At 40.2% G+C, this 27140-nt stretch overlaps 1 protein-coding gene across 2 annotated transcripts; it reads left to right on the forward strand.

The window, feature by feature from the left end:
• Nucleotides 1–1183: 1183 nt before the first annotated feature.
• Nucleotides 1184–26895, forward strand: golga4 (golgin A4). 2 transcript variants are annotated; one of them, XM_008282975.1, is made up of 25 exons: nt 1184–1403; nt 2713–2790; nt 4421–4522; nt 8421–8489; nt 8610–8936; nt 9041–9088; nt 9232–9288; nt 9388–9486; nt 10242–10392; nt 10544–10734; nt 12114–12197; nt 12580–12727; nt 12818–12996; nt 13305–13403; nt 13515–13670; nt 14153–17931; nt 18025–18146; nt 18535–18665; nt 19824–19910; nt 22242–22268; nt 22431–22499; nt 22867–22942; nt 24984–25081; nt 25980–26066; nt 26196–26895. In XM_008282975.1, exons 1-25 carry the CDS (start codon nt 1326–1328, stop codon nt 26208–26210), a joined length of 6357 nt encoding a protein of 2118 aa, XP_008281197.1. In that variant the 5' UTR covers nt 1184–1325; the 3' UTR covers nt 26211–26895. The 2 variants fall into 2 exon arrangements, with proteins under 2 accessions (XP_008281197.1, XP_008281198.1); XM_008282976.1 differs by lacking the exon at nt 4421–4522.
• Nucleotides 26896–27140: the final 245 nt, after the last annotated feature.

Here is a 27140-nt window from a genome sequence, read left to right on the forward strand (position 1 = left end):
ACCTACCTTTGTTATTTCATTATTTCAGTTGGTGGTTGCTGGTTTCCACAGCAATGGATGTATCATGGTTGTTTTGTTTTTATTTTTGGGGGGGTGGGGGTGGGGATTTTGTTTATTTGTATGCATTAGAGTCCTGTACTCACCTTTAACCCTTTATGGGGCAAGTGACCATATTCGATAACTTCCTTGGATGTTCAGTATGTCCATCCTGTGCCTCTCCTTGAGGTTGAAGAACCATTTGCACTTTGATTTAGTTTTTATATCAGTACCAATATCACTACCTTACAAAAAATGTCATTAAACAAATGTTCCAGGCACTTTATCAACGCTTTGTTACTGGTTTGCATTGAACTCCACTTTGATTTATTTTTTGAGATTAGTGCCACTAATACCACTACCCCAAGAAAAATGTTACTAAATGAACTTGCCAAGCACTTTATAAATACTTTATTACTGGTTGTGTAAGTATCATTACCTCAAACTAAAATGTTTCTAAATAAATGTTGTTTGCAGTTTGTTGATTTTTCTTTTATTTATTATAAATTCCCTTTTTTTTTTTTTTTACCATAAGTTACCACATATGTTGACTTTATTCATCTTGATTTGCAACATTTTTTTAAAGTCACAAAAGAAAACTATCTTGAAATATGCTTCAATAACACCCTAGGGTTGAAATTTTCATTTTCCAAGTATTTCAAGGAGTGCCCTGTAAAGGGTTAAATAAACTACAAATGCCAAGATAGTGCATTAATGGGAGTTGTTTCAAGTATTTTCAGCCTACTGTACACTACTCAGTAAAGATCTGTTGAATGTGACAGTTTGATTTGACCTGTAACTGGATTTATTTTGTCTTTGTGTTGCTGTATCCGCCTTTATGCACAGAAAAAAAAATCATCCATCATCCGTCCATCCATCTATATACCCAGCGACCTAACCATCATAATCATCTGTTTTAGATGAATGTTTGGAAATACTTTCTGGATCCTGTGTTCAAATGTACACTGTTAAACGACATTTACGGTCGTTTTTTCATAATGACTTTTAGTTATGATGTTAATATTCTTTAAGAATTACTGGAGTGTCTTTTTCCTCCAATGGGGGCGCTGCAGCTAAACGACCCTTCACTGTCCCTTTAACTCTGACGTTTCAGTTGTCCTCCACGTTGGCCGCACATGCGCAGACGGCCCTGCCACCTGCTGAAAATCAGAGGCGAACAAGGAAGTCTGGCCCGGAGAACTGGATGTCAAGCTAAAAGGAGACAAAACACATCTCCGCCGCATAGTAGACATCTGCTCGCAGGTTGTTAGCTACATCGGCGTGGCAAGATGTTTAAGAAACTTAAGCAGAGGATAAACGAGGAGCAGTCACCGCAGAGGAATGCGCAGTCACCACAGCAGGCCCAGGTTGGTTGTTGTGGTGCTCGAAGCTAGCAAGCTAAGCTAATGTCTGTTTACACTACTGTGGTGCTCCGCAAAAAGATGGTTACCGTGTCGCAGAGGGATTGTTCATTGTTTAAAGATGTCCCATTGGCTGTCGACTTTACTTAACTTGACTCGCCACTCGCCCTTTTGCTATTGTAAACGTTAGCACCATGCTAAGTCATTTAACTGGCTTCCTAACTTAGCTGTCAGTAGCTGCTGCTAGTTAGTGAGGTGCGTTCAAGGAAACCTGTAACTTGTAAACCTCCTTGTCCCGGGTGGAAAAATGAAAGATACCAACCAAAATAGGATCCAGAAACTATATAATTGACATTTTGACAGTATGGGCGTGTCTGTGTTGTGTTGCTTGCATTGGCTTCAAGTGGAGCTGGCAGCTGTTAACACTTTAAACTGTTCGACGCTTTCCAATCCTACTGTTGCCAAACGCCTACCATTGTATTATATCAGCTATAAATAGAGAAACTAGCTTACTGATTTCAAAATGTTACTTAAAAACTTGGTATAATGCTACAAAAGTGCACTATGTCCAGCTTCGGGGTAGTTTGCAATGTACTGCATGTGTTCATCATATTCACGTTGCTCAGGTCCATCCAGTCCTCATTTGTCACTGCACCTATGCATATGTTTACTTAATTTATTTATTTTTAACCATTCATCTCCAGCTTGAACACCAATGATTCCTATTTTCATAGCTTTTTGGTTTGCTGTTAAAATCCAAAACACAAAATACAAACCCTAACTTGTCATAGAGAATGTGTGACACAGCAGGTGGTTTGAGAATCAGTCCTAGTTCAGTAGTTAACGTCCATTCATTTAAGAGCGATGTGAAAAATTGAAGCTTGTATTACACATACAGTGAGGATGGTCTTTCAGTGACGTAGGAGACTTCTTGTATGCAGGAGTTGAAGTTTTGAAATGAAAAATATTTGCACATTTATAGATTTTAGATTTTTGAATGAGAGACGCCTATGTATGTTTTAATGGAGAGATCTCTAATTCCTTTTCCATTATGCAAAGTATTTCTTTATCGACTTTGGGTTGCTCTTTTTGCAGCCTGACCCTTTTGTTGGAGAAAATTTCAATGTGTTACTTTAAGTTCGTTTGTTCTTCACGAATCCGCTTCTGCAAAACCAGCAATGACAAGACAAGCTACATCAGGCAAACAGCAGTATTGTCGTGGTCCATCAAATTTTTGTATGGCAGCCAACCAAAAGAGTTGACCTTTTTCAAATAAGAAAATAGAGCATAGTTATGATGCAATTTATCTTAACAGATGGGCAGTGGAGACCGGCGCAGCAGCCAAACCCCTCCATATCATCCTGATGGCACACCCTCTCCCAGTGACAGAGAGGTGAGCATGGTGTCAGCCTGTGAGAGACATAAATATTTATATTTCTGTATGCTTATATATGTGCTTGTGCTCAAAATGTCATATTCTCTCCCCAGCTTATATTCTAATTTTCAATCCAAAGTAATGCTTCTGTCAGTCTTCAAATATCTGTCATGTGTTGCGCTTAATGTTCCCCCAATAGCATACCAGTGCCTTTTTGATGGCTGTGCCAAGCGAAGGTAACCCGTAATGCTGTCACTTTTGAAAGAATACAGGCTAATAACTTTCACTAATTGTCCTCTCCTTTCAAAATAAGTTAACGGAATAAGAGACACACATTATGCCCAAGACTCCCAAGCTTATTGCATTGCTTATTGGAACTATCACCACAGGGTCTTTATAATTCATGAGAACATATGGGCCGGGCTAACATTGTGATTTTTATTGCTGCAGCGCAATCAACAATCAGCTTTGATGACATTATATAGATCTGATATTTTGACACATTATAATATTAAAAAAAAACAAACGTACAGAAGCCCATTTGATGTTTATCTTTAAAAGCATTTGCACTCAAAAAGTGTACATTTGTTTAGAAATTTTGCAACACAAATGAAATATCAGAGCATTAAAGAACTGTCTTTATTTCTTATAATGGCTCATTCACTGACACAAGAGAAGTTGCTTTTCATTGCTATACTGAAACACTACTATACTGAAACTACCCATCCAAGAGAGTCTCATTTTGAGGCTATAGAAGGAGCATTTTCATGGTGGAGAGCAGACCATATTTCAGCATGTGTTTGAATAATTGATGCATCTTCTGTGTTTTTCTGTCTCTGGTAACTAGTTACCGACTGTTGCCACAGTGTGAAGGAGCAAGTATATTTAAGACCCCTTTGATTCATTGGAAAGAGGTAGACAGTGAGCTACTGACAATGACTCTAAGATGATGCAACATACGGCTAACACATTTGTTTTAGTGTTTAAATATAGATGTTTGCAGTCTTAGCTGTTTGATCTTCAGATAAAAAAAAAAAAAATGTAATCACATATTCCACACAAGTTTTCCACATTTCAACACCGCAGACCCCAAACTGGGATAATGACAGCACCTGCTTTGGTCAGATTTCTAGACTCTACATTCTCCCCTGTCCTTTGGAAGTTCAGATGTGTTGTTGTAATGCAGGATCATGAGCCCTCAGCTTAGAAGCTTCTTGTGGCATTGCAGCATCTTTTTTCACCTCACAAATCTTTAACACTTTGACATCTCTGAAAGATTTAATTTGACTACTGGAGGCAGATTTGGCCTATTTTTGATAACATCATAACTAGAAAAAACTATATGTAGAGATGCCAAACTGTTATTCATGACATTAATGTTGATTAAATGTTTCACTTTTCCGCTTTTCTTATTTTTCTTCCAATTCATGTAGTGTCTCTCCCTCTGTCTCACTCTTTACTCTCTCCAGCTCTCTGCTTTTTCTCTCTCTCCATCCATCTCCGTTCCTCTCGGCCAGCCTCCTCTTGAAAGGCTGGCTAGACACTCCCCTCAGCGCTATTTCACACTCATGGTGTTGTTTTTCTCATTGCTCTCTGTGTTCCTCTCCTTTCCCCACCTTTCGTCCCGTTACTGCACTGACGGGGTCAGATGCTGGCCGGGATGATAGCAGAGCCCGCTTTTCTCTCTGAGTATACTATCTTTGCTCTGGACCATTCAAAACGACCCAAAACGGCCCAGGTAGCCAGTGTGGTGAGTTTGTCCTCACTTCCTGCCTCTTCCTCCTCATCTTTCTCTTCCTCCTCCTCCTCTTGCCTCGTTCCTTCCTCCCGTCTCCTGCGCCTTTGGGGAATCTGTAGAGGACTGTGGCCCAAGTAGGGACAGCTTGTTCCCTGCTATCTGTCTCCTGTTTGCTTTGGATTTAGCAACAAGAAGGCATCTCATATGTAGGTTAACCCTGCATCCAATGGGAGTTGTGGTTTACATTGTGGGATAGAAGCTTCTGTGCTTTCTGACCTGTGTTGGTTTATTGCCCCACCTTTCAGTTTTTAAGATCTGTTATAGAATTTAATTATTGCCCCTTTGTCTTTAGGTGACCTTAGTTGCTTGCCTTATAGACCCTTTACACCCTGTTATGTTGCCTGATGGTCTTTGTTCCTTCCTCCCCACAAGTCTGTTTATTTGGAGAGTTAACGTTTTTCTTTACGGGTCGACTTTTTAAGTAGTTGAAATGTTGAATTACGTGTAACTCTTCCAAGTAAACAAACAGACCGAGGAACCTTTGTAGATAATGTGTGCTTATATGTGTAGGCAGCAAAACACTGCAAAAAAAGAACTTTTCAAACAACCTAATATTCACAATTTGGGATATAAACAAGACATTTCTTCTAGAAATTAGGCCTTAGGTACTGCAGCAGTGAAGGGAAATCGAATAGTTTCTTCATTTTACAGGCAAAATACTAATGGATACATACATTTTTGAACACATCATATGTCTAAGATCTATTTGATTTACCATTTTCATGAACAAATGTGGGTATCTTATCTTATTAGAAAGTTAATTGCATTTTAGTTAACATTAATACTAAAATGTAAACTTCTTTACATTGGGTAACCTGTGATTAACGTCTTCAATGTTTACTAATGAGAGCAATGCCATACTTGTAAAGTGAGTATATCAATGGTTGAGAATGTGTCCACATTAATTTGCAAGCACAGCTTTTCAAAACAGCCTCCAGACTGTGTAAATGTGACAACACTGGCTTTGTGTTTTAATGTGTAAACAGAGCTTTTGCATAAAGTTCAGAGCCAGCTCAGTGAGCCTCAACGGCTGTGTGGAAATCAGTCTGACCCACCGGATGTAGACCGTAGTTTTAAGCCATTTGTGCCACTCATGTCACGCAGCATTGTCCCTCCCTTGCGTGATCTGCATTTTACCGTTTCCAAAATCGTTTTCTGTACGGCAAACAACATCCTCTAAGCTAAAACCATACATAGTAAAAATTTCATGAAGATTTGGATCGTGTATTAAGTGCTGGCCTGCTTGGTTCTCTCAGTAAATTAACCTTTTCAATGACATTGCTCACTGGGCCATGTGCAAATATTCCAGTTCCTCCTGACACTATTTTGCAGCGGCACCATCACTGCATCCTGGGCTTAGCACCACCCAAGAAAATTGTGTTTGGTTTATTAAAATACAAACAAAACAGAGCATCCCTCTATAGCATAACAATGTTGGGCACAGCCAGACCATTCCCCACAGCGCTGTAGGTCTGGCAGACTGAATAGCAATGAAGTTCAGAGAGCATTGTTTTGTCGTCTCTCTGATTGCTCATTTTAAATGCCAGAAGCCCAAAGCCAAAGCCCAGCAGAGTTATTAACATTAACTGGGATTTATGTTAACTTTGTCAGATGACTGCATGATTTCATCAGTGCAGGACAGCAGCTTGACTGCTGGTCAGTGTGTCATGTTGATGTGACGCTATCTGACATTATGTCGCAGCTTTAAAATACAAAGAGCAGGAGACTGAACAGAGGTGTAACAGACTGTTACTTGGCAGAGTAACAGCTGTGTGTGGAGTGGAAGTTGGGGTGGTGTGACAGTCAAGTTAAGAAGATTTATGTTATTTTCAATTCCTTCGTTAATCACGCATTTATACGTGGATATACCGTATGATACAGTACAGCTGTTGCCATTAGTCTGTATTTATGTTGATTTTATGGTACAATGTCCTGACCATGAAAAAGTGATTTGATTCGCTGATCTGTCTGTCCCGCTTCTTAGCAGATGTTGGCTGTAGAGAGTAGCTTGCAGTTTAAGATGAGGATGAAGAAGCATTGATCTCTGCTGCTGCTTATTTACATGTAGGCTAAATATAATTGATAGAGCTGCACTATGCTTAACAGGTTAGCCGCTTCCATTTATCCAACATCTGTTGTACTTTGCGCTCTGTACAACGGAGGTTACGTAAGGTCTACAGTCTGGAGAGTTTTGATGTGCTGCAGGCACAGATATAACTGGTGTCATTATCATCTCTCGGGATTAACCACAAATATTCTAAATCCATCACAGTGTCTCTGTCATGCTCCACCAACATCTCGTCCTCACATAATGTTAATTTCTGAAACCATGACAAAAAAAATCTCATCAAACAACTATCTTTTTTTATTTGTTTGTTTTTTAACATTTTATTTTGGAAGTACAAGCTTGTTTCGCTGGATATATCTCTCTATTGACCCAGTCCCATACAATTTGTCTGTGCTGCTGCAGAGCGAGTGGTTGCCAACATGGTGATTGAGATTTGGTTTCTCATTTGTCCCTGTGAGAATTTTGATATGTAGTGTTTGATCTTGCAGCACAGAAATAGAGGCACTCAAGCCTTGGTTCACTGTTGGTGTACTGTTCCACACTCGCTATCCATGAGTCATTGTCCACTTTTTAACATGAACGAAAATAGCCAGGCAAAAGTGGCAAGCATCTAAGTGTGATAACGCACTGGATAAAGTAGCGAAAGTCTGTGAAATAAATGTTTAAGCAAGCATAAGTGAAGTATGCGACAGGGATTTTTAAAATTTGGTTCTTAAAGGTACCCAGTGGAGTTTTCCTATAAGATTAAGATTTGCTTTTTTTTTGTTTTTTTTTACATCTGTGCTGACTTGCTGACAGTCTTCTTCTTCATTGCTTTTGCTAGCGCATTACATTGCATTGCTTTAAACTGTGTGCTAGGATGGACAGCTTGCCGACTGCAAACTAAATCTACAAATCTAATAAAGTAATCAGCACCTGATATGCAGATGCTCCTGGTTTCTCGTGCAGGTGCACAAGAACAAACACAATGGAACCCACTCAGAAATGCCTTGATCCATCAGTGTTTCTACTGGTCAAAAACTCCACATGGTACCTTTAATTCCTGTTAATTCACATACACCTGTATCCACACTATTCTGTAACCACAGTACAGTATTTTTGTTTTTAGAGAATATTTTTCTTAAAACCTCTGACCTCTATTTAACATTCAAGACAGGAACACTTAACTGTAAAATTAGTGTGTCCATAACAGCATTGTAGCTCTCCTAAAACCCAGACCCAGGATTCCATGAAGAAGAAACACAAAATGAACAGGGATTAAGAAATAAATGTTGACTGTTTTGCACAGTTATCCAGAGGAAGGAGTAGCACGGAGCTGGACAAGGGAGGAGAAGATTTGCTCACTCTGATCCTGCTTTTAACAAGTCAACTAAACCAACTAAGCTGCTCAGTGTCGACTTACATCTACTTCGCCGTTTGTGCTCTTGTAATACAGCTGCACACAGCATTGCCAAGCATCTTTAATTCAAATACCAGCTCTCCTACTTTGACTCAAACTACTGTCTGTTTGTTCTGACCTAATGGCTGTTCTGTAGAGTATCGTCTTAACCCCTTTTTCGTTTATTGTACTGTAGAGATGCCTTCTTTTATGTATTTAACCCCTCTGTTTTTTCCAAGTTGCATGAGGGTACCCATTGCCCCTGCATTGCTCCCAGCAATACTAATATTGCTCCCTCCAGAGTAATCAGGGAGAGCCACGCTGGGTGTGGATGACTAACTGGTCCAGGACAAGTTCACTGGCACAGCTTTTCCTTTGCTCATTATGTGTTTTTTTTTCTGTAGAGTGCCTCTAAAGGACCTGCGAGGTCTCCCAGAGGTAGCATCAATGGCGATGGAAGTGCTTCTCCTCATGTATGTGTAGTACAAAACCTTGTCCTATCTCCTCTTTCAAGTCGAGATGTAATGCTGCTGTACATTAATTTATATGTCTAAAGTCCTTTTCTTTATGCCATGTCTTTATGCTCCCCACAGAGAGAGGAGTCGCAGTCATTTGCCCAGAAACTACAGCTAAGAGTTCCCTCAATGGAGTCGCTGATTCGTGGTGGTGCGAGTCGAGCAGAAAATCTTTTCCGCTCTCCATCAAAAGAAAACCTGGTCCGAAGCTCATCACGTGACTCCCTGACACCTTTGGGAGAAAATGATTCCCCAGGAGGCCCCACATATGATCCGCCATCCGATATTGAGAGCGAGGCCGAAGAGCCACCAGGAAGCACAGAGTCTCTTTCTAAGGAGCAGTTGGTGCACCGACTGCTCAGAGTGGAGAGGAGTCTGGGCAAGTATAGAGGGAAGTACTCAGAGGTGAGAAAATGGCTCCTAGAAGATTAAAATTTTACGTTGTCAGGCTTTTTAGTGGTCATACAAGCATTTATTTTTTTATTTACCTCCATTTCTTTACGCTGCAGCTGGTTACTGCGTACAGAACAGTACAACGAGATAAAGAAAAAACGCAGGTAATTTCTGCCAAACGAGAGTGGTGGCTAATATTTAATTCTTGATTTCATGTTTTCCCTGTTGTTTTCTCTTCAGACATCTTTTGGAAAAAGTAATTAATATCTGAACTGATAAGATGTTTGTTTATGTTTGTTCCCCTCAGGTCATCCTCAGTCAGAGTCAGGATAAAGCTCTCCGTCGGATTGGGGAGCTGCGAGAGGTGTGACTATATTTTTTTAAATGTTGTCTCTCTAGGTCGATATCTGTCTGTTTTTAAATTAAAATACCCATATGAGTAAACATATTGAATTATCTCTAGGAGCTTCAAATGGACCAGCAGGCCAAAAAACACCTACAAGATGAGTTTGATGCTGCGCTGGAGGAAAAAGACCAGATGATCACTGTCCTCCAAACACAGGTGAGTGTGCTGGTGTGTGGGTGGCAGCATAAAGAAATGTTGGCTGGGTGGGGTAAAAACTTCAACAATAGTTTTCAGGATTTACAATCTTACTAAGTATGACCTCATGTTGTGCAAAAATGTAGTGTCTACTTGTACTTTCCTGAAAAAACATTAAAATTTGACTTTAAAACCTGCACTCTTCATAATCATTGTTTTGTTGTTGTTTTTTAAACTGGAATGTGATACTCACTGTGGTAATGCACTCATAAACATTGCTCATGTACTTTAAATGAAATTGGCTTTAATCAAACACAGTTATACCAGAAAACAAATGTGCAGAGGTTTTTAACCCACACTTTGTGAGACAAAGCAGGTCTGTTTCTACTGCTGTGAAATTCAGTCCAGAGCTGTGTTTAAATATACAACAATCTCTGTATTTTCCCAAAACAAATTTAGAAAAAAGGTGGCGGTCCAGAGGGTAAAAACAGCAAAAACTAAAACAAAAATGTATTTGTCAGTCAGGTAACTGAAAAGGTTAATGCATACTGTATATTTTTATACAGATTCCATTTTCAAAGCCTGTATTACAATTTGACTGCAATAATGAATCTATATGATTACATAAAAACAAACAAAAGAAGCCTTACTATACATGTACAAAGATAAGCATGCAGGGAAAAATGCCTAATGTGGAAAACAAATCTGTTAGCTAAAGTAGTAAAAGATATTTATTTATGGAACTCTTGTCTTTGTTTTGTTTTTTCTTCTGTAAGGTTGCTCTGTTGAAGAAACGAGTTAAGGCCGTGTCTGATGGATCGCTGCCACCCGAAGGTGAGGTCCCTCAGCCTGATGTCGCTGAAGACTCTACTTCTACCACACAGAGTCCTTCGAAGGAGCAGGAGCTAGAGCCTGAAGTCACTGAGGGTAAGCATACTTTATGTATCTACCTTTATATTTATTTATATATTTGCAAGTGGTAAGTCCACGTGAACATGCTGTGTGTGAACTGTATGTCTTTGCTGTTTTGGGAGGTACATTGATACCCTTTAAACAGTGAATTATATTGTCTGGACAGGAGAGGGCAACAGTGATCCAACCAAACTTTTGGAGGCCCTGCAGAAGAGAGTGAAGAGGCAAGAAAACCTGTTGCAGAAGTGCAAAGACGTGATGCGTACACACAAGGAGCGGAGTGCACAGCTGGGCAGCGAGAATGAAACTCTGCAGGAGCAGCTGCAGGAGAGACTACAGGAGCTGGAAAAGATGAAGGTGGCCAACACGTATTTAATGGCATTGATACTAGAGTGAATCTATGATCATCCTGTATTGCAGGGACATTTTTCCATCAACTTGTCGATAAATTTTAGACAAAATATGCTTATGTAGTTTATTACTCTATCAGTAATCTGTTTTCAAAAGATATTTCAAAATGATTTCCCTGAGACAGACTCGTACTATAAATTGATGTGGCAGTAGGCTATAATTATGAAGAGGATTGATTAAAATGGAACTGGGCTGAGATGCAAATTACTCAGCAGTGTGTTTAGGGTAATTAATGTGTGATGCAAAATGTCTGCCAGAGTCTTTATGGTTCACTGATTATGTGCCTCCATTATCTCTGTGACAGCGGATTGCTGTGGTTCTCACAGTCCGAACATCCAAATTCTCTGGCTAAGCTCCAGAGTGAGGGTTCATGTCATGTCAGGGTGACATGACTGAACCATTGTTTTTCACTGATTTCAAAACATTTTGCTTCAGTGGTATGATCGGCTTGTGCAGCTTGTCCATAGCCGCTCTGATGTGTTGCCGCACATGATAGCAAATGTTTGTTACGAAGACACTGTAATAATAGACAACTTCTCTGTGACTGTATGTTGATTGACTCGTTTTCATTTATTGATACAATTTTTTCGGATAAATCCGGAATCTGTTTGGGAATAGGGCTGTGTCAGGAAAAGCAGGGGTTAACAGGCGTTCAGCCCTCTTAAGCAGCATGACGGCATCCTGGAACTGCCGGGCTGTGTTCATCCCCTGCCCTGCCTCTGACAAATATCCCATAAAACAGACCATCTGTGTACGATTCCAGACCTTCACTTCAAGGATTTTTGAATTTACTGTTTACAGTTCGGTCGACAGACTATCACGTGCTGTTTTTGTGCTTTTAAATATTTATAGTTAAATGAAACATTTTTCAAATTTGTTACATGACTTTTTGAATATCAAGATGCTGTTCATCATAACACTGCTTCTTTAGCTTTGGTACACATGGATCAAACAACTGAGAAACTTAGAAAGCCCAGCATTTCCTGTTTAGCAACCTCTGGTTAAACTGTGGTGGTATAGAGATGTCACTCCTACATGCCGCTTCTGCGAATCTGGGCTATAATTTAGGTCGACTTGTTGGTTTAGCTGGCCTTGTGTACACTCCTTAGTTGTAAGGCTTGTGGGTGAGGCATCCTGGGTGGTGCAGAAAACATCTCATATTGAAGTTATCTGAACAAAGCATTTTTATATATATATATATATATATACATACATACAGGATATGAGTCAGAAAATCAGAAGGGATCCAGTGTAAAGGGGGATTTATCTCAGTTGGACATATTTGACATCTTCATTCGTAACTCTCTCATGTTTTATGCTTAAAGGAACTGCACACAGTGGAAAAAACGAAGTTGATCACTCAGCTGCGTGATGCCAAGAACCTCATTGAACAGCTGGAGCAGGACAAGGTGAGTTTTTGTTTGTTTGTTTGTTTGTTTGTTTGTTTGTTTGTTTTTTAAGGCTTTAGTCACATCTTGATTTCAAGGTTCAGCAGATTCAGTTGTTTTTTTCACTCTGCCATTGAATAAAGAAGTCAGACACCTTGAAGTCCCATATTGTTTCTCTTAATCTTTGACCCCAACTCTGCAGGACGGACAGCAGCTCAGAAGATGTCTGTGAGGAATGCTGAAAACACTTAAAGTCAAAAACAGTTGTTGGCACAGGGCTTGAGTTGGGGTGTAAAATAAAGACATGCAAGCTATCAAACCAATGTCGGCCTCAGTGTCCGTTCATGTGCTTAGACTGTACAGTTAAAAGGCTGATTTTCTTTTATGGGTTCCTGTTTTTCAGGGAATGGTCATTGCTGAGACCAAGCGCCAGATGCACGAGACACTAGAAATGAAAGAAGAGGAGATTGCACAGCTGCGCTCCAGGCTTCAACAGGCTACTGCTCAAAAAGAAGAATTACAGGAACAGAAAGAGAAGGCTGAGAAATCAGGTGAGTGCAATCTACATCTGAAAGTGTGCAGAATAAAAAGTCTTCTCTGGATAGGTTAATGATGTGTTTTGTGTTCTCATGGCCCCAAAGCTTTTGAAGAACTTGAACGGGCTCTGGGTGTCGCTCAGAAGGCAGAGGAGGCCAAAAAACAGCTGCAGGTTCAGCTGGAGGAGCAAGTTAAAGAAGTTGAAAGGGCCGGTGAGGAGGAGAGGAAGAGTCTGCAGCAGGAGCTCACACGAGTCAAACAGGAGGTGGTCACCATCATGAAGGTCAGCGTGTGACTTCTGCAAGACATTCAGACATTTAATGTTGCTGTGAAGAAGTCCTTTGTGCTTTAATGTTGCTGGCCTTACCCAAAGGTTTAGTTGTGTGTCTTTGATCATAACAGTTTACTTATTCACAGAAAAAAAAAAAGGAAACGGCAATCTGTTAACACTATTGTTGTTTAATCTGTTCCACTGCTGTATTAGAAGACAGAACAAGCAAAAATTATTTTGTGTACTTTTGATGAACTGTGTTGATACTTACTATGTATTTTATATATTTAAAAAAAAACACTTTTTATTGATACAATTAGAAATCATCTGAGGAAACGGTGGCCCAACTTGAAAAGCGCCATAGTGAAGCTTTGGCTGCTAAAGAAGAAGAGATAAATGAGAGAGTCAACAAAGCTGTGGTAGGCCATGAATGTTTTCCTTCATTTAATTTTGTAGCATGATCAAGTTAATCAGATTTTATAAAATTACTTCTGAATGTGTTATTTTTTTTTAATTGTTGTGCTGCTTAGGAGCAATGCAAACAGGAGTTTGAGCAGCTAGCTGTGGAGCGAGAACAACAGGCCTCTCTGGCTCTGGAGGACGCAGAGTTACAGAAGACAGCTGTAAGGGTAGAAGCTGATAACAAGGTTAAAGAGATACAGCTGGAGCTGGAAACTACAAAAACTGTGAGTGTACAAATAATTTTTGAACAATGTAGTTACTTGGATCATATTAGACCTGTTAATTACTGATTGGATGCTTTGAGTTTCAGTGCTTATTTCCATAATAACTGATAAACAAAAATAACGTGTATTCTATTATATGTGAATTTATTTATTTCTTTGGCAAGTTCTTAGGCTCTACAGAAACATGCATATGCACACACGTAGAGAATGATGAATACATTGTCAAATTGTGTTTTTAAAGTAATTTCACATAAGTTTTGGGATATTGTCCTCAGTTTTTTTTTTCAGCACATCCAATCCCTCATGCCATTCAAGCTTTCAGTATTTGCTGATAACTGCACTGTTTCTGTACAAGCCCACTGCTAGGAAAATATTTTAATTATCAACAAAATATTTTTGTAGCTGTGCCAGAGTTCAGTAAAACTATTAACAGTAGCAATTTCATTGAATAATCTAAGCACCTGCATGTTATGTGATTGCAGAGGATATTGGAGCTGGAGAGCTCCGTGGGCAAGATCTCACAAGATGAATCAAGTCTCTCCGATGAACTTTCCAGTCAGCTGGACGAGCTGAAGAATAAACACAAAGAGCAAATCTCTGCATTAGAGGAAAAGCACCAGGAGCAGCTGGAAAAGCACAAGGGTACCCTAATCCAGCAGCATAACGCTGCTCTTGAGGAACTCAAGGAAAAACACAGAGCCGAAATGGAGACCCATCTGAAAGAGAAAGAGCTGCAGTTTCAAGCACATGTTGAAGACATGAACCAGAAAACTTTAGAGAAACTGGATGCAAAGCAGGCAGAGTTTGAGGCACTTTCTTCTGAACTTTCAGAGATGTTAAAGAGTAAACAGCTTCTGGAACAAAAGCTGGTGGCAGCTGAAGAGGCTCGTAGGTTAGCTCAACGGGAACATGAAAAGAGGTTTCAAGATCTGGCGTCAAAGCACAAAGCAAAGCTTGCAAATATCAAACAAGAGCATGCGCAGTCACTTGGGGGTGTCGAGAAAACTCTAAAGGAGGAACTTAATGCAGTGAAAATTGTTCTGAAGGAAAAGCAAAAGGAAATTGAACAACACATCCTTAAAGAAAAAACACTACAAGGGGATTCACATTCCACTGCACAAGACTTAAAAGTCAAGGTTAAGGAACTGGAGCAGCTCCAGCAGAGTTTATCACAATCCCAGCTGGAAATTGGGAGCCTAAAAGAAACTAACACAGAGTTGAGCAAGATCTCAGAAGATCTTGATCAGTGTAAGAAAAATTTGACAGATGTGGAACATCAGTTGGAAACAGCAAAGAATGATTGTCAACAAAAAGAAAAGTCGCTTCAAGAAATGGAGCATCAATTACAAGAGACCAAAAAGGAGCTTGCAGAGAAGGAGAAGTCATTAACTGCAGAACTAAACACTAAACTGGGAGAAGAAACACGCCTCAAAAAACAGCTGGATGATGAAAAAGCTGCCCACGAGAAGAAACTGAAGAACACTATAACTGAGATGGAGTCAAAGCTAAAATCACAGGAGACAAAAATGGAAAAATTCAAACAAAAAGCCAAAGACATGCAAGAGAATTTTAAGAAAAAGCTACAGCAGAATGAAGAAAACATGAAGAAGGAGCTTGCAAAAAAGGACACTGAACTGCAACAGAAAGAACAGCAAGTTCAGGAGAAAATTGTGGAGATGGCCCAGAAGAGTTCCCAAGGCCTCAGCAGCACAGTGTCAGAGCTGCAGGCCAACCATAAGGAAGAACTGGAGAAACTACACGGTACCCACAAACATGAGATTGAAAAAATGGAGCATCATTGGCAGGAGAAGTTGGGACAGCAGGAAGAAGAGTTGATGGAGAAACATTCACTCCTACTACAGGAGAAGGGTCAGGAACTGGAGGAAATAGCTCAGCAGCTTAGCAGAAGCAGAACAGAGAACGAGCAAGTGTTGTGTGAAATAAAGAATTTAAAGGAGGACCTGGCGATTCGAGAAACCACTGTGCAGAAGCTGCAGGAAGAGCTTAATGAAGCAGCAGTAAAGCTTGAAAGTTCGTCTCAGGGTGAAGTATTGTTAAAAGAACAAATGGAGTCAGTGGAGAGGAACCTTAACCAGGCTCTGAATGAGAGAAACAGTCTCCAAGACACGCTTAACACAACACAGGAAGAGAGCAGAGAGAAGCTAAAGACTTTGTCGGACAAGTTGAATGAAACGGAGAAACAGCTCGAAGCGCTGGAAGGCTCCAGATGTAAGGAAAGTGAGGACTTGCAAAGTAAATTTAAGGAAACTTCCAATCAGCTGCAAGCCAAGGAAGCGGAGTTCCAGCAGCAGTTAATTCTGATCAGCAACCAAATGGACCATTACTGTAAGGAGGTTCAGTCTAAAGTGGAGTTTGGATCTAATGAACTCCAACAAAGAGTGGACTGCAGGGTGAAAGAGCTGAACAACAGACTCCTCTGTAGTCAGAAAAAGATGGAGCATCTAAAAAACCTTGTCCTTACTAAAGTAGGTAGAATTTGCACTTTAGAGGAGAATCTCCACCAGCAGACGGAGGAGAATAAGAATCTATGCATTTCATTAGAACAGATGACTGCTCAGGTAAATGCTCATATGGAGCATATCAATGCCTTAACACACGAGAAGGAGAATCATTCTCAGTCTGTCAGTGAACAAGTTCAGAAAATTGAGGAACTGAGCGAAGCGAACAGAATCATATCAGAAAGTATGAAAACAAACAAGCTGCATATCACAAACTTGGAAAGCATCGTCAGTGACTTGAAAAATCAGCTAGCAAGTAGCATAAAAGAGAAGGAGGAAGCCATAAATCAGCTGACCCAGCAGTATGAGGAGGAGAGACAACGGGCTGCTGCTCAAATGGAGGAGAACATTAAGAGATTGGAGCAGGAGAGAAAGTCTGCTTTAGAGCAGGCAGATGCACTCAGGAACAGCCTGTCCGAGTACGAGAACAAGGCAGAGACGAGGTTCAAACAGAATGACAACACTGTTTCATCTCTACAGACCAGGCTTGGAGAGCTGGAGCAAGAAATCTCTGAGAAGAACGAAGCCCTGCAAAGGCTGACGGCAAGTATTGACAATCAGTCCATCAGCAAGTCTGAGATGGACCAGGTGTTGAGTGAGAAGGAGCAGAAAGTCAGTGGACTTACCTTGGAGCTTGAGAGTTGCATCAGTCGACTTGGTGAGCTTCAGGAGCAGTTAGCCTTAAAGACTAAAGAGTGTGAACAGCTCACATCTGACCTCAAACAGCAGCACAGCATCAGGGAGACTGAGAAGAGGGAGTTGGTGGAGCAGCTGCAGCAGACCCAGATGCAGAACGGTAATGTGGAGCAGGAGATGGTGCAAAAACTACACTCCCTGGAGGAAGACAACCAGAGGTGTAGACAAAAGCTTGAAAGTCAAAGGGAGGAATTTGAAAAACTGAAAGACGAGATCATCAAGAGCAAGGAGGAGAATCTGAAGGCGACTGAAGAGAGGTTGTCTGCAGAGCGTGCTAAGAAAGTATCGGAGCTGAAGAAGAAAGCTGAGCAGAAAATCAGTCAGATTAAAAAACAGCTAACATCACAGCTCGAGGAAAAAGAGCAGTTGATAAAGACTCTTGAGGCTAGCCTGGAGGGAATCAAGAGCAATGAAACTTCTGGCCAAAAACACATAGAAACATTAGAAGAAAAAGCAAAAACGCTCGAGGAGGCTCTTGTCAGGCTTAAGGAGGAGCAGGAGAAACAACTTGAACAGGTTCTAAGTAATGAGAGGCTTGAGAAAGAAAGGACTGTAGAGGAACTGAAAACCGCGTATGAGGACAAGCTGCTCACACTTCAGAGAGAGATGGCACGACAAGGGGAGAGCAGAGAAGCTGAATCGGCACTACACGAAATCGAGGCAAAACTAAAAGAAGCAGAGGAGCAGAATGGAAACCTTGTTGCAGAAATAAATCGTCTGAAAGAACAAATACTTGAGAAGGATGCCCAGCGGGTCCAAAATCCATCAGAACCTGAAGCTGAGATGAAGGTGGAAAGTAGCCGCATGCAGCAAACCATGAGTGTGATGGAAAACGAGATGGAAAACCACGCCCCCATGCAGGAAGGAGACGAGGATGCTTTGCAGTCTCTCAAGAACAAACTGAGTCAGATGAAGAACGAGAAAGAGAAAATCCAAAAGGACTTCACCAGGCTACAGAAAGACATGCGACTGCTGAGGAAGGAGCACGAACACGACCTCGAATACTTGAAGAAAGAGTTGTTAGAGGAGAGTGAGAAAAAGCTGAAGTGAGTTAATAATGCCACAGGTAATGCTAAAGTAGTTATAATAAAACATTTCAAGTCAATTTAATACATTTCCTCTGCTTTCCATTCTCACAGACTGGAGTTAGAAGACGTAGAAATGAAGCACAACTCTGCGATTAAGCAGCTAATGCGGGAGGTCAACACGCAAATGGCTCTGAAAGAGAAGGAGCTTGACACAGCAGTGAAGGAGACCATTGGTGAGGCGAAAGAAAAGAATCAGTAAAATTACACTGACAAGATTTCTGAGCAGTTGTAATAGTTATCTCAAGTCCTTTCAGTACACCACACCCTGCTTAGGTTTTTAGGCATTAAAATAACTGCCTTGAAATCAAACTAAATATGATCAACCACATGGAAACATCACGTATTTTTTTAATCCTGACGGTGAGTGGAACAAAATTAAGGGATTATTGCAATTGGAAACAGTGTGTCTGAATTGCCATACTTTTTTCTTTTTTTTTTTACTTCCTCCCTGTTTAAATGCTGTGCCATTAAAATGGGATGAGCGGTTCGGAATATGGATTTGGTTTGTCTTTTTTCTTTTCAAAGCACCAACTTTGGCTTCTCTCTGTTTTGTCGACACAGCGAAGGCCCAGTGTGTTGAAGCAGAGCTCATCAGCTGCCATCATGAAGAAGCCAGTCAGCTGAAGAAGGCCATTTCTGAGAAAGAGGATGATTTGCACAGAACTGTTCAGAAATATGAACAAGTTATACAGGTACTATAAAAGCATGATCTTTAAATATGTATGTTTTTGAAAGTAAGACCAAACTTTGTCAGTTTTCTGAGGAAATGAGATAAACCCCACCCTTCATAGCACTTACTCACTAGTTGGCAGCTGCCTTCCCTTAGTTTAAAGCAGATGAACTCAAGTACCCTTTGTAGACAACTATTAATGATGCAAAGGCAGATACAGTAGTGGATGTCATCTTTTCATGCAGCTGAATTTTCAACTCTCTAAACCTCAAGCAGTTTCTGGGCGTTTCCTGCTACTTTCAAACTTTTACTCACTGCGGCTTCATTTTTTACCGCAACATAACATCCTGCACCTGTATGGAAACGGCACAACCATGGCTAATAGAAGAGAACTCAAACATGCCTTGTGTGCAGTACATAGTTGAGTGAAAATGAGGGATACATTTCTTTGATTATTTTTACAAAAAAATTCCCAACTACCCTAACCTCCCAACTAGCAACACTAGAAAACAAAATGGTGATTCTACATTCTAGAGATATTTTATTACCTGCATTTCAGTCAAAAAGTAAACTTTTTTCTATGTGACTGTTGGTTGCAGCTGGGTCCCTAATGGCCTCACGGTTGCACCAAGGAGCACAGCACTTTTTGTTTATTACAGCATTGTTCTTTGTTCTATGGCACTTACCTAGATTGTTTTCTCCTGACTAGATCCTTGCTTGTGTTGTATCTGCTCTCAGATGTACATCACTTTGGATAAAAGCTAAATGAAACTGTAGAATTGTAGCATCTGATAAGTGTAAATGGGTTATTCAGGCAAATTTGAACTAAGACATGTAGGGAAAAAATGTTTTGTTAAAATATCATGTTGTAAGGCTGAGATTTAGTTAAGATTTTAGACCGAATAAAACCTCATAGATATGAAGTTCGAGGATTGTTGAAAAGTCTAAAATCCCTGAATTCTTTTTTTCTTTTTCAATTTGTGACTCTGATAAACGGTTTATTTCTTTTAAAGACTTTAACATAAAGTTGTCTCTAAACATAGTTACTTTATAATAAGGGACAGATGCCTGAAATAAAGCAGTGACTGTGTGATTTGACCGACATACTTGAGTTATGATGCTGAGATGATGCATAGGGAATGACTCAGTCATTGTTATATATGTATTTTTTCTATTTCAGAGTCGAGAGGAGGAGATGGGAGACAGAGTCTGGCAGATTCAGAAACAACTGGAGGAGTTGCAAACAAGGAGCCAAAGTACTTCTGAGGTACAAACACTTCTAAACCACTGTCACTTAATCACCAGGTCATCAGACGTCTGTGATTGCTGTCAAAACTGGTAGATTTATTTCGAAGATTTTTACATTTACGCAGATGTATAAATTCGTGCCTGCAGCTATTACAGTCCAGTTTATGAGACGGAGGGGGTTTAGGTTAAATTTATATAGTGATTCTGTTGAAGTCATAAGTCACTTCACACTGGCTGAAAGAAATAACAATGGCAGTATGAAATCACTCTTTTTCAGTTCCCTTCAGGGAAAAAGCTGGAGTCTGATGGAAGCATTACTAGTTTTGAATGACAGCCTAATCCAGATTGGGTTTTTTTGTGCGTCCGTACTAACCTTTTCAGATGCCCCCATTTGAGAGTTCACATCCAGGTTAACAGACTTAGCAGTTATCGGCCGTCTTTTTCTTTGCGTTGCTTTATAATTGAAGGATTCCGTTTAAGAGCTCAGGGACAATTTGCTTACATACTTTGCTCTGATCAGTCTCTCGTTCCAGTCGTGTGGCGGCTTTCCAAAGCTTGCCGGATGCTGTGAAGCTCATTTGAATCACTCAGGAATGTTCCCCCTCAGAAAACAGAGATTGCGAGGCAGCAGCCAGCCTCAATCCCTGTTCTCAATTATCATCATCTGAGGTGACTCTTGGCCTTAGATTTATACTTCAGCAATACTCATAGGCAAGACATGCGTATTAGAACGAGGCCAGATAGGACAAAAGTACTCCGGGGAGAGGTTTTTGCCCAGGTGTTGAGGTGCCATGAGACCCCTGCGGTGATTCTACATTTACGCACATCTGTATGGACACAAACACAAAGAATTATGCTGCTCTCTGTGCTGCATTTTTCCCAGGTGAGGTAATAACTTTATGGGTGGATTGTATGGCTGTATGCTCTGGGAGGCATTTCCTTACTACGGGCCTCACAAACCATTCTTCAGACAGACAGTGTGTCAGTGTGTGTCTCCACAGAGACAGACCAGCACTGTTTTCCAGGCGAAAGTGGACCTAAACAGTCTTTTAATTGCACCGTATGATTAGGGGATAAGGCAAATGATATTTTAGATTTTGTTATTGTCAAAAAATCCCTTAAGAAGGCCAACCATGTGTTAGTCCATCTCTCAATACTGTCTGACTTCTTGTCTGTGGCTTTAGCCCATTCATTCCGAGTGAACAAATAAGTGTTTAAAATGGGTCATAAACATAGACTTTCATTTTTTAGAAGTGCTAGATAATTTCCTGTAGCAGCTGGAAACTGCAGTTTTAGAAAAATGTTAGTCAAACAGGGATAAATTTCCTATTGGTTTGGAGCTATTTTTAGCAGCAGACTGAAAGATGTTTGGTCCCTCAGTGATGTCTGCTAGTGCAGAAGTGTGTTTTTAACAGTTTTTAGAAAACAATGGAGCTTTTTGGTATAGAAGAGTAAGCTACATGAGGCAACACTGAATTTATTAGTACACCTCTGAACTCTAGGCAGTTTCTGGGTGTTTTTTTTTTTGCTCCTGTTACATTTTCATTCAATGGGCTCATTTTTCACTGCAATATAAAATCCTGCACTTCGATGGAAACTACACAACCATGACTGGAAGTAGAGAAATCAGTGATGTCTTTTGTGCAGTATAACAAAGTTATAATGTGATTAAACATAGAAATAACTAACTTTTGTGGGTTACTTCTTTCTTTTGAATATTTGTTTTCCAAAAATTGGAAAATCCTGGAGTCAATGTGTGCAACATTTTTCCAGGTGCCCATAGGTGTTACCAATACTGGAAAAATAATAACTCTCTTCACTATAAATATTTTACATTTTTATGTCTGCTCTGTCTAAGCACAGCCTGCAGTTCATCCCAGTTCAGCCAAATAGTTCTGGAGTTTTTGTCAAGGAACTGTTGGTGGTAGTTGAGTCATTAATGGCTTCTACTTAGTGCTGAGAAGTAAAATGTTTTTTGTTTTGGACAGAATTGGTTAGCGTAATTTGTTTGTTTTTAGCCAACATGAGACATTTAGAATAAAGTTTTTGATTAAATATCACAATGTTAAGGTTAGACTTAGTTATTTTTCCAACAGAAGTGCATGCCACACATGATTAGTTGAAAGTCCATTGATTTATTAATTTTTTTCTATTAATTCCAGTTCCTGGTTTTGATCTCTTTATCACACGAGTTAAGAATCGATCCTAAAGTTAAATAAGTAGCTTATTCAGTTATTTATAGTGTCAAATGTGTTGAACTCTTATTCTACACACACTTTATCATGCACAACTTTTGTGATTTGTTCTAATAAATGATGTCCTCTCTCTTCTACTTTATTCATTTTTTTAGACACCAATGACCCCAGAAGATCTACAGGTATGTTTGTTGGTTCCACCACTGGTTTCGCTGTTTCTTATTGTTTTATTAAATTAGCATCGTGTAACAATTGTTTTATCAAAGCTAAAACTTGCATCACATAATATTATCACATCCGGTTCATTACCTCAAGACATTCATTATGCGTCTGCTCTACCTCAGGCTCAGCTTGCTGAGAAGACGACTTTATTGAGTGAGGCCCGGCTGAAGGAGCAGGAGTTTGTCGAGAAAGTGAGTGTCGGACCCCGTGTGTGCTCTTTGGGGGCATGACTGAACAGCAAATCCATGGTGGCGTATTCCCAGGATTCTGTGGCCCCCAGCAAGAGCAGCTACTGCTCTCCTGCTACATCGACTTAATTACACAGCACATCTGTTTACATTTGGTTTAACCCTATAAACAATCACTGCAGCGCCTCCCACAGTTTTCTCACACACATCGTCGGTCTCACAAACATCCCCTAAGGATGACCAACAAAATGCTTATGTGGCATTCAGCAATTAGGCTAAAACATAGAATTAACCCACTGGGGTCGAAGAGTTTTTTTTTTTTTTTTTCCTTTAAATAATCTGTGCATGCTTGTGTGTTTCTCCACGCTAGATTCACTCGCTTGAGGACAAGATTAAATGTTTCCACCGAAGCACTGTCGTAACTCACCTCGGAAGCACATTCAGAGGTAATGTTAACACCGTGAACCATTTAGTTCTGCTTCTTGATCCAATTTCCTTTTATATAAGCACAATAAAGATGACATGCTTGACCGCAGTACATTGTCATGGGAAAGTGTGTAACATACGCTACATGCCAGCGTTACAATGATTAATTGATTGCTTAAATATTTTGATCACTGCTTAATCAATTTCAGTAGTTTTTAAGAAAATCAATCAAAATTCTGTAATTCCACCTTCTTGAATTTTCATATTTTATCTTTTCTTTACTCCTCTATGAGAGTAAACTAAGTATCTTCAGGTTATGGCATCTTTAGAATGATTATTGATTATTGAGAAAATAACCAACAGTTGAATTATCAATTAAATAATTGCTAGTTACAACCCAACTTCATACACTGTCAGTATAAGATGCATCGCCTGACATTTTTGTTGTCAAATGAATTATTAATTAAAAAAGTTCTAGTGATAGATGAGTTGCTCTGTATGATCTCAGAGCTGGTATTTTGAGACGCCACCAGTAATTTGGCCAATGTTCCAGTGCACGCATCGCTTCATGGATCAGAGCTTTGACTAGAGCTGCAGATCTGAGTAGCGTGTGAGGGTGTGTGTCATCTGGTTTAGCTGTATTTTTGTGTACATTGTGACCAACTAAGCATGATTGTAGGCTCGCTGGTTAAGATAAGAGCAGCGGTTATAATTAGGGTTCGGTTAAGGTTTGACTTGGGGTTTGGGGGCATACACATAACCGTTGCGGTTAAGGTTGGGGTCAACCTCTAGGGATCGACTGTAAGTCAACGCAGTATCCTTAAGTGTATCATAACCCCGACGTGGTGTGTCTGTGTGACAGCATTTAGAGAGACTCAGTGAGTTCTTCTGTCCTCTCAGACCTTCTCTGCTGGAGTAATAAAGAGAATCTGCTGTCAGAAGGGGGGCGGCAGAAAAGCCGTCCTCAGATTTAATGGGTTTTGCAGATTGTGGTCTTTCCTACGCAGGACCCTGCAGCACACAGACTTGTTGAATCCTCCATATCCAGTTCACACACTATATCCCAACCTACTGTGTCCTGTATTTTCCTATGACTGCAGTACTTTTTAGTGAAGCCATCTCCCACTTAACAGTGATTCTGTTGAAGTGTCTTAAACCGCCTTGAGCTGTGGCGTTAGGTCAAAGGCTGATCAGAAGGCTGTTTCATGTCTGTCTCTGTGTGACTGGTAGGATGAGAGGCTCAGCTGGGGCAGCACGAGGTCAGAAGGACAAAGGCTACGACATTTATTAGTAACCCATCACCCCACGCCAGAGATCAAAGAGTTGTTTGCGCTTCTCTGTCAACATTTCCTCTGCTTCAGTCACACGGTGTCTCTTAGCACATGCAGCAACGTTTGGTGACATCTTAATGATGAACCAAGTGGATGTTGTTTTATATTAATAGACCTGATGAGGTAGAAGCTGTAGCTAAGTGTTGCCAGCCCCGTCCAAGTGGTAATACAGTCTTTCTCATTCAGATTTTAGAGGCATAATGGCGTTATAGCTTTGGGCAGAGAAATAAAATGTTCATTCTTCGACTCTTGCAGCATTAAAGTGCTCATGCTGTGCCTGGCTGTTCTTTCCTGTACTTTTACAGTAGTTGGTGCTTAATGTGAACCTGTGCAGGTTCTGTATTTAACACAAACATGATGCTGTGGGTTGTTTTCTGCATTTGTTTGCCAGCTGGAATGTTTGACAGTCGTTGTACTTTAAGACTAGAGATATACAATCAACACCCTGCATACACAAACCAAATTTGCAATGCTCTAGGAAGTGTACTCTTATTTAGATCTTGTCACAGTTTTTATTTGTTTGCTGTATTTAAACAGGAAGTCTCTAGAGATACAGAATTTATTTTACCAGAGAGAGCAGTCAGGATGTATTCACATAGGAAAACTTTGATTCATTTAAAGTATCCACATTTCTCACAGGAATAAGACCTAAAAGGGAAATTTGACAATTAAAAACAGTCATATTCTTCTTGAAATATTGTTTGATTACGGTTGTTTTTGCATGTTCCAGATCCTGGGTTCAACCCCTCTGATGCACTCTCTGAACCCGCTGAGATGGAATACCTGAGGAAGGTGCTGTTTGAATACATGATGGGACGGGAAACAAAAGTATGCTTTTTTTTTCTAACACTATTATGCACAACAAACATCATGTGGTGTTTGTGAGTTTTGTAGGTTGTTTTTTTTTAGTTGCATTTATCTTGATGAATGTTTGGTTGACTGTGGAAACAGCAGCATGGTCTATAAATAACCATCTGATAGGTTGTTTTTACGTAAATACATGGGAATAATGCCAATAAGTTTAAACCAAACAATTTCAAACCACCAAATTGAAAAAGTAGCTAATGATATTGGAGTCTGTCCTTCCCATTGTGTGGGAGCTGACCTCCGTCTGCGACACATAATATGAGACCGTTTAGGACGCCATATAAACGTCATGTTGTGTCCAGTCTCGTTTGCTGTAATTAACGGTGATCTCTCTAATTAACAGAGCTGTTGACATGGTCTTAAGTCAGCGGGACTTTCCCAGCTCCTCGGCAAACAGTTAGCCTTTATGGCAAACATGGCAGACCTCCCCTGTGTGGAGGATGTCCTCCAGGCTGCCTGCGAGCACATACATCTTGCATGACGCCGATTTGCCATTTAAAGACATGCTGGCCTTGTTTAGCGTTAGTTGAGCGGTTAGGTTTCCTACACAGCAGCCCTGTTTCTGATTATACCCCGTGTTTATGGGGGGATACATGCTCCCTGGCAGATAGGGCTGGAGTTAATTATGCAGATGATTTTGTTTTGTTTTTTGTGTTCTAGTTGGGCTTTAATTATCTCAGAACAAGCTTAATTTGATTGTATGATGGTGTCAAAGGTTGGGATATCTGGCACTTGTAAAAGGCATATTGAAAATTAGTAAACATGCTGTTAGAGGAAATGTTTAATGACGCTGAACAGCAAGGGGAAGTTTTGGGCCCTCCTTTTGAACCGCTTTTTCTTTTTCCCTCTTCATCTGCAGACGATGGCCAAAGTGATTACCTCCATGCTCAAGTTTCCTCCTGACCAAGCGCAAAAGGTTTTGGACAAAGAAGACTCCAAACCAATCGTAAGCATCTGTTTACCTCCTGCGGATACTTTGAGGAGCTCATTTAACACTTCCAAGCAGCTGAAAAATGAATACTGCATTTGTACCTCTATCCATATTTTAATTAATTTCATATCCGTCCCTCCACAGCCTTGGTTACGATGAGAGTTTGACTGATTCGGTCACGCCTGGATGATAATCTGCTGCTGCTACTGCTGCTGAAGGGGAAGACTGCCATGGATTTTATCAAGCCCTTCTCTCTGCATTTCTTGTCATTTTATGTGTGCGTATGCGTGTGGGTGTGTGTGTGTGTGTGTGTGTGTGTGAGCACAATCTTGGGCATAATTGTGTGCGTGACGTGGTATGTGTGAGTACTTCTAAAGGTATGAGGGAATTTGAAAGAAACACCAATCTTCCATAAATCCAGTTTTACTTTGAGATTAAGTTTGTTAATTTATATGTTTTAGATGAAGACAAATGAGTTTTCCTTTTATTTTAGAATGTGTTTATACAGGTTGGCTTGTGCAATAAATGATATCATTATCACATATTGACGCTGACGGTCAGTTGATTTATAGGTTTCTGTGTTGTGCTGTTGTCTGAATCGCTTCCTCTGTAAAACTGTAGACGACCCTTTAACTGTGCACCCGCACCACATTAAGATACTGGCCTCTGGACCTTGTTTGTTTAACACAAGCTTTTCTATGCTTTATATTTTCACACCAACACTGACAAAAAAAAAAACCCACAAAACTGTAAATTGTATTATGATAATTAAAACTGTATTATAAGGCACTATATGACTTGCTACACATTTTCAAACTAACAAATTAAATCTTATTTACAGAAACACCTTTTGTCACTTCTTTATGCTTATTGTCATACGATGTTGTATGTGTTACATGCAATAGCTTATCTCGTTACCTGCTTTTACATTGTTCAGGGTGTCTAACTGGGGACGAGGTGTGATAAGCTCCTGTTGAATAACACACATGGCATGCAGACATCACGACATATCTGGGTTTTAAAGATCTTGTTGGATAAGGGTCACATACTTAACAAGGGTCACCTTTGTTTAACCTTTTCTTTCCTCCA

This window comes from Stegastes partitus, unplaced genomic scaffold, assembly GCF_000690725.1.
Source record: "Stegastes partitus isolate 25-593 unplaced genomic scaffold, Stegastes_partitus-1.0.2 Scaffold292, whole genome shotgun sequence".
Classification (NCBI taxonomy): Eukaryota; Metazoa; Chordata; class Actinopteri; family Pomacentridae; genus Stegastes; species Stegastes partitus.

Bases quoted from the DNA above. Each gene is read 5' to 3' on its own strand.
- golga4 (XM_008282975.1), top strand. From the start codon at position 1,326: ATGTTTAAGAAACTTAAGCAGAGGATAAACGAGGAGCAGTCACCGCAG. The intron at 9,089-9,231 runs GTAATTTCTGCC...TGTTCCCCTCAG, and splicing joins GAGATAAAGAAAAAACGCAG to GTCATCCTCAGTCAGAGTCA. The intron at 22,500-22,866 runs GTGAGTGTCGGA...TCTCCACGCTAG, and splicing joins AGCAGGAGTTTGTCGAGAAA to ATTCACTCGCTTGAGGACAA.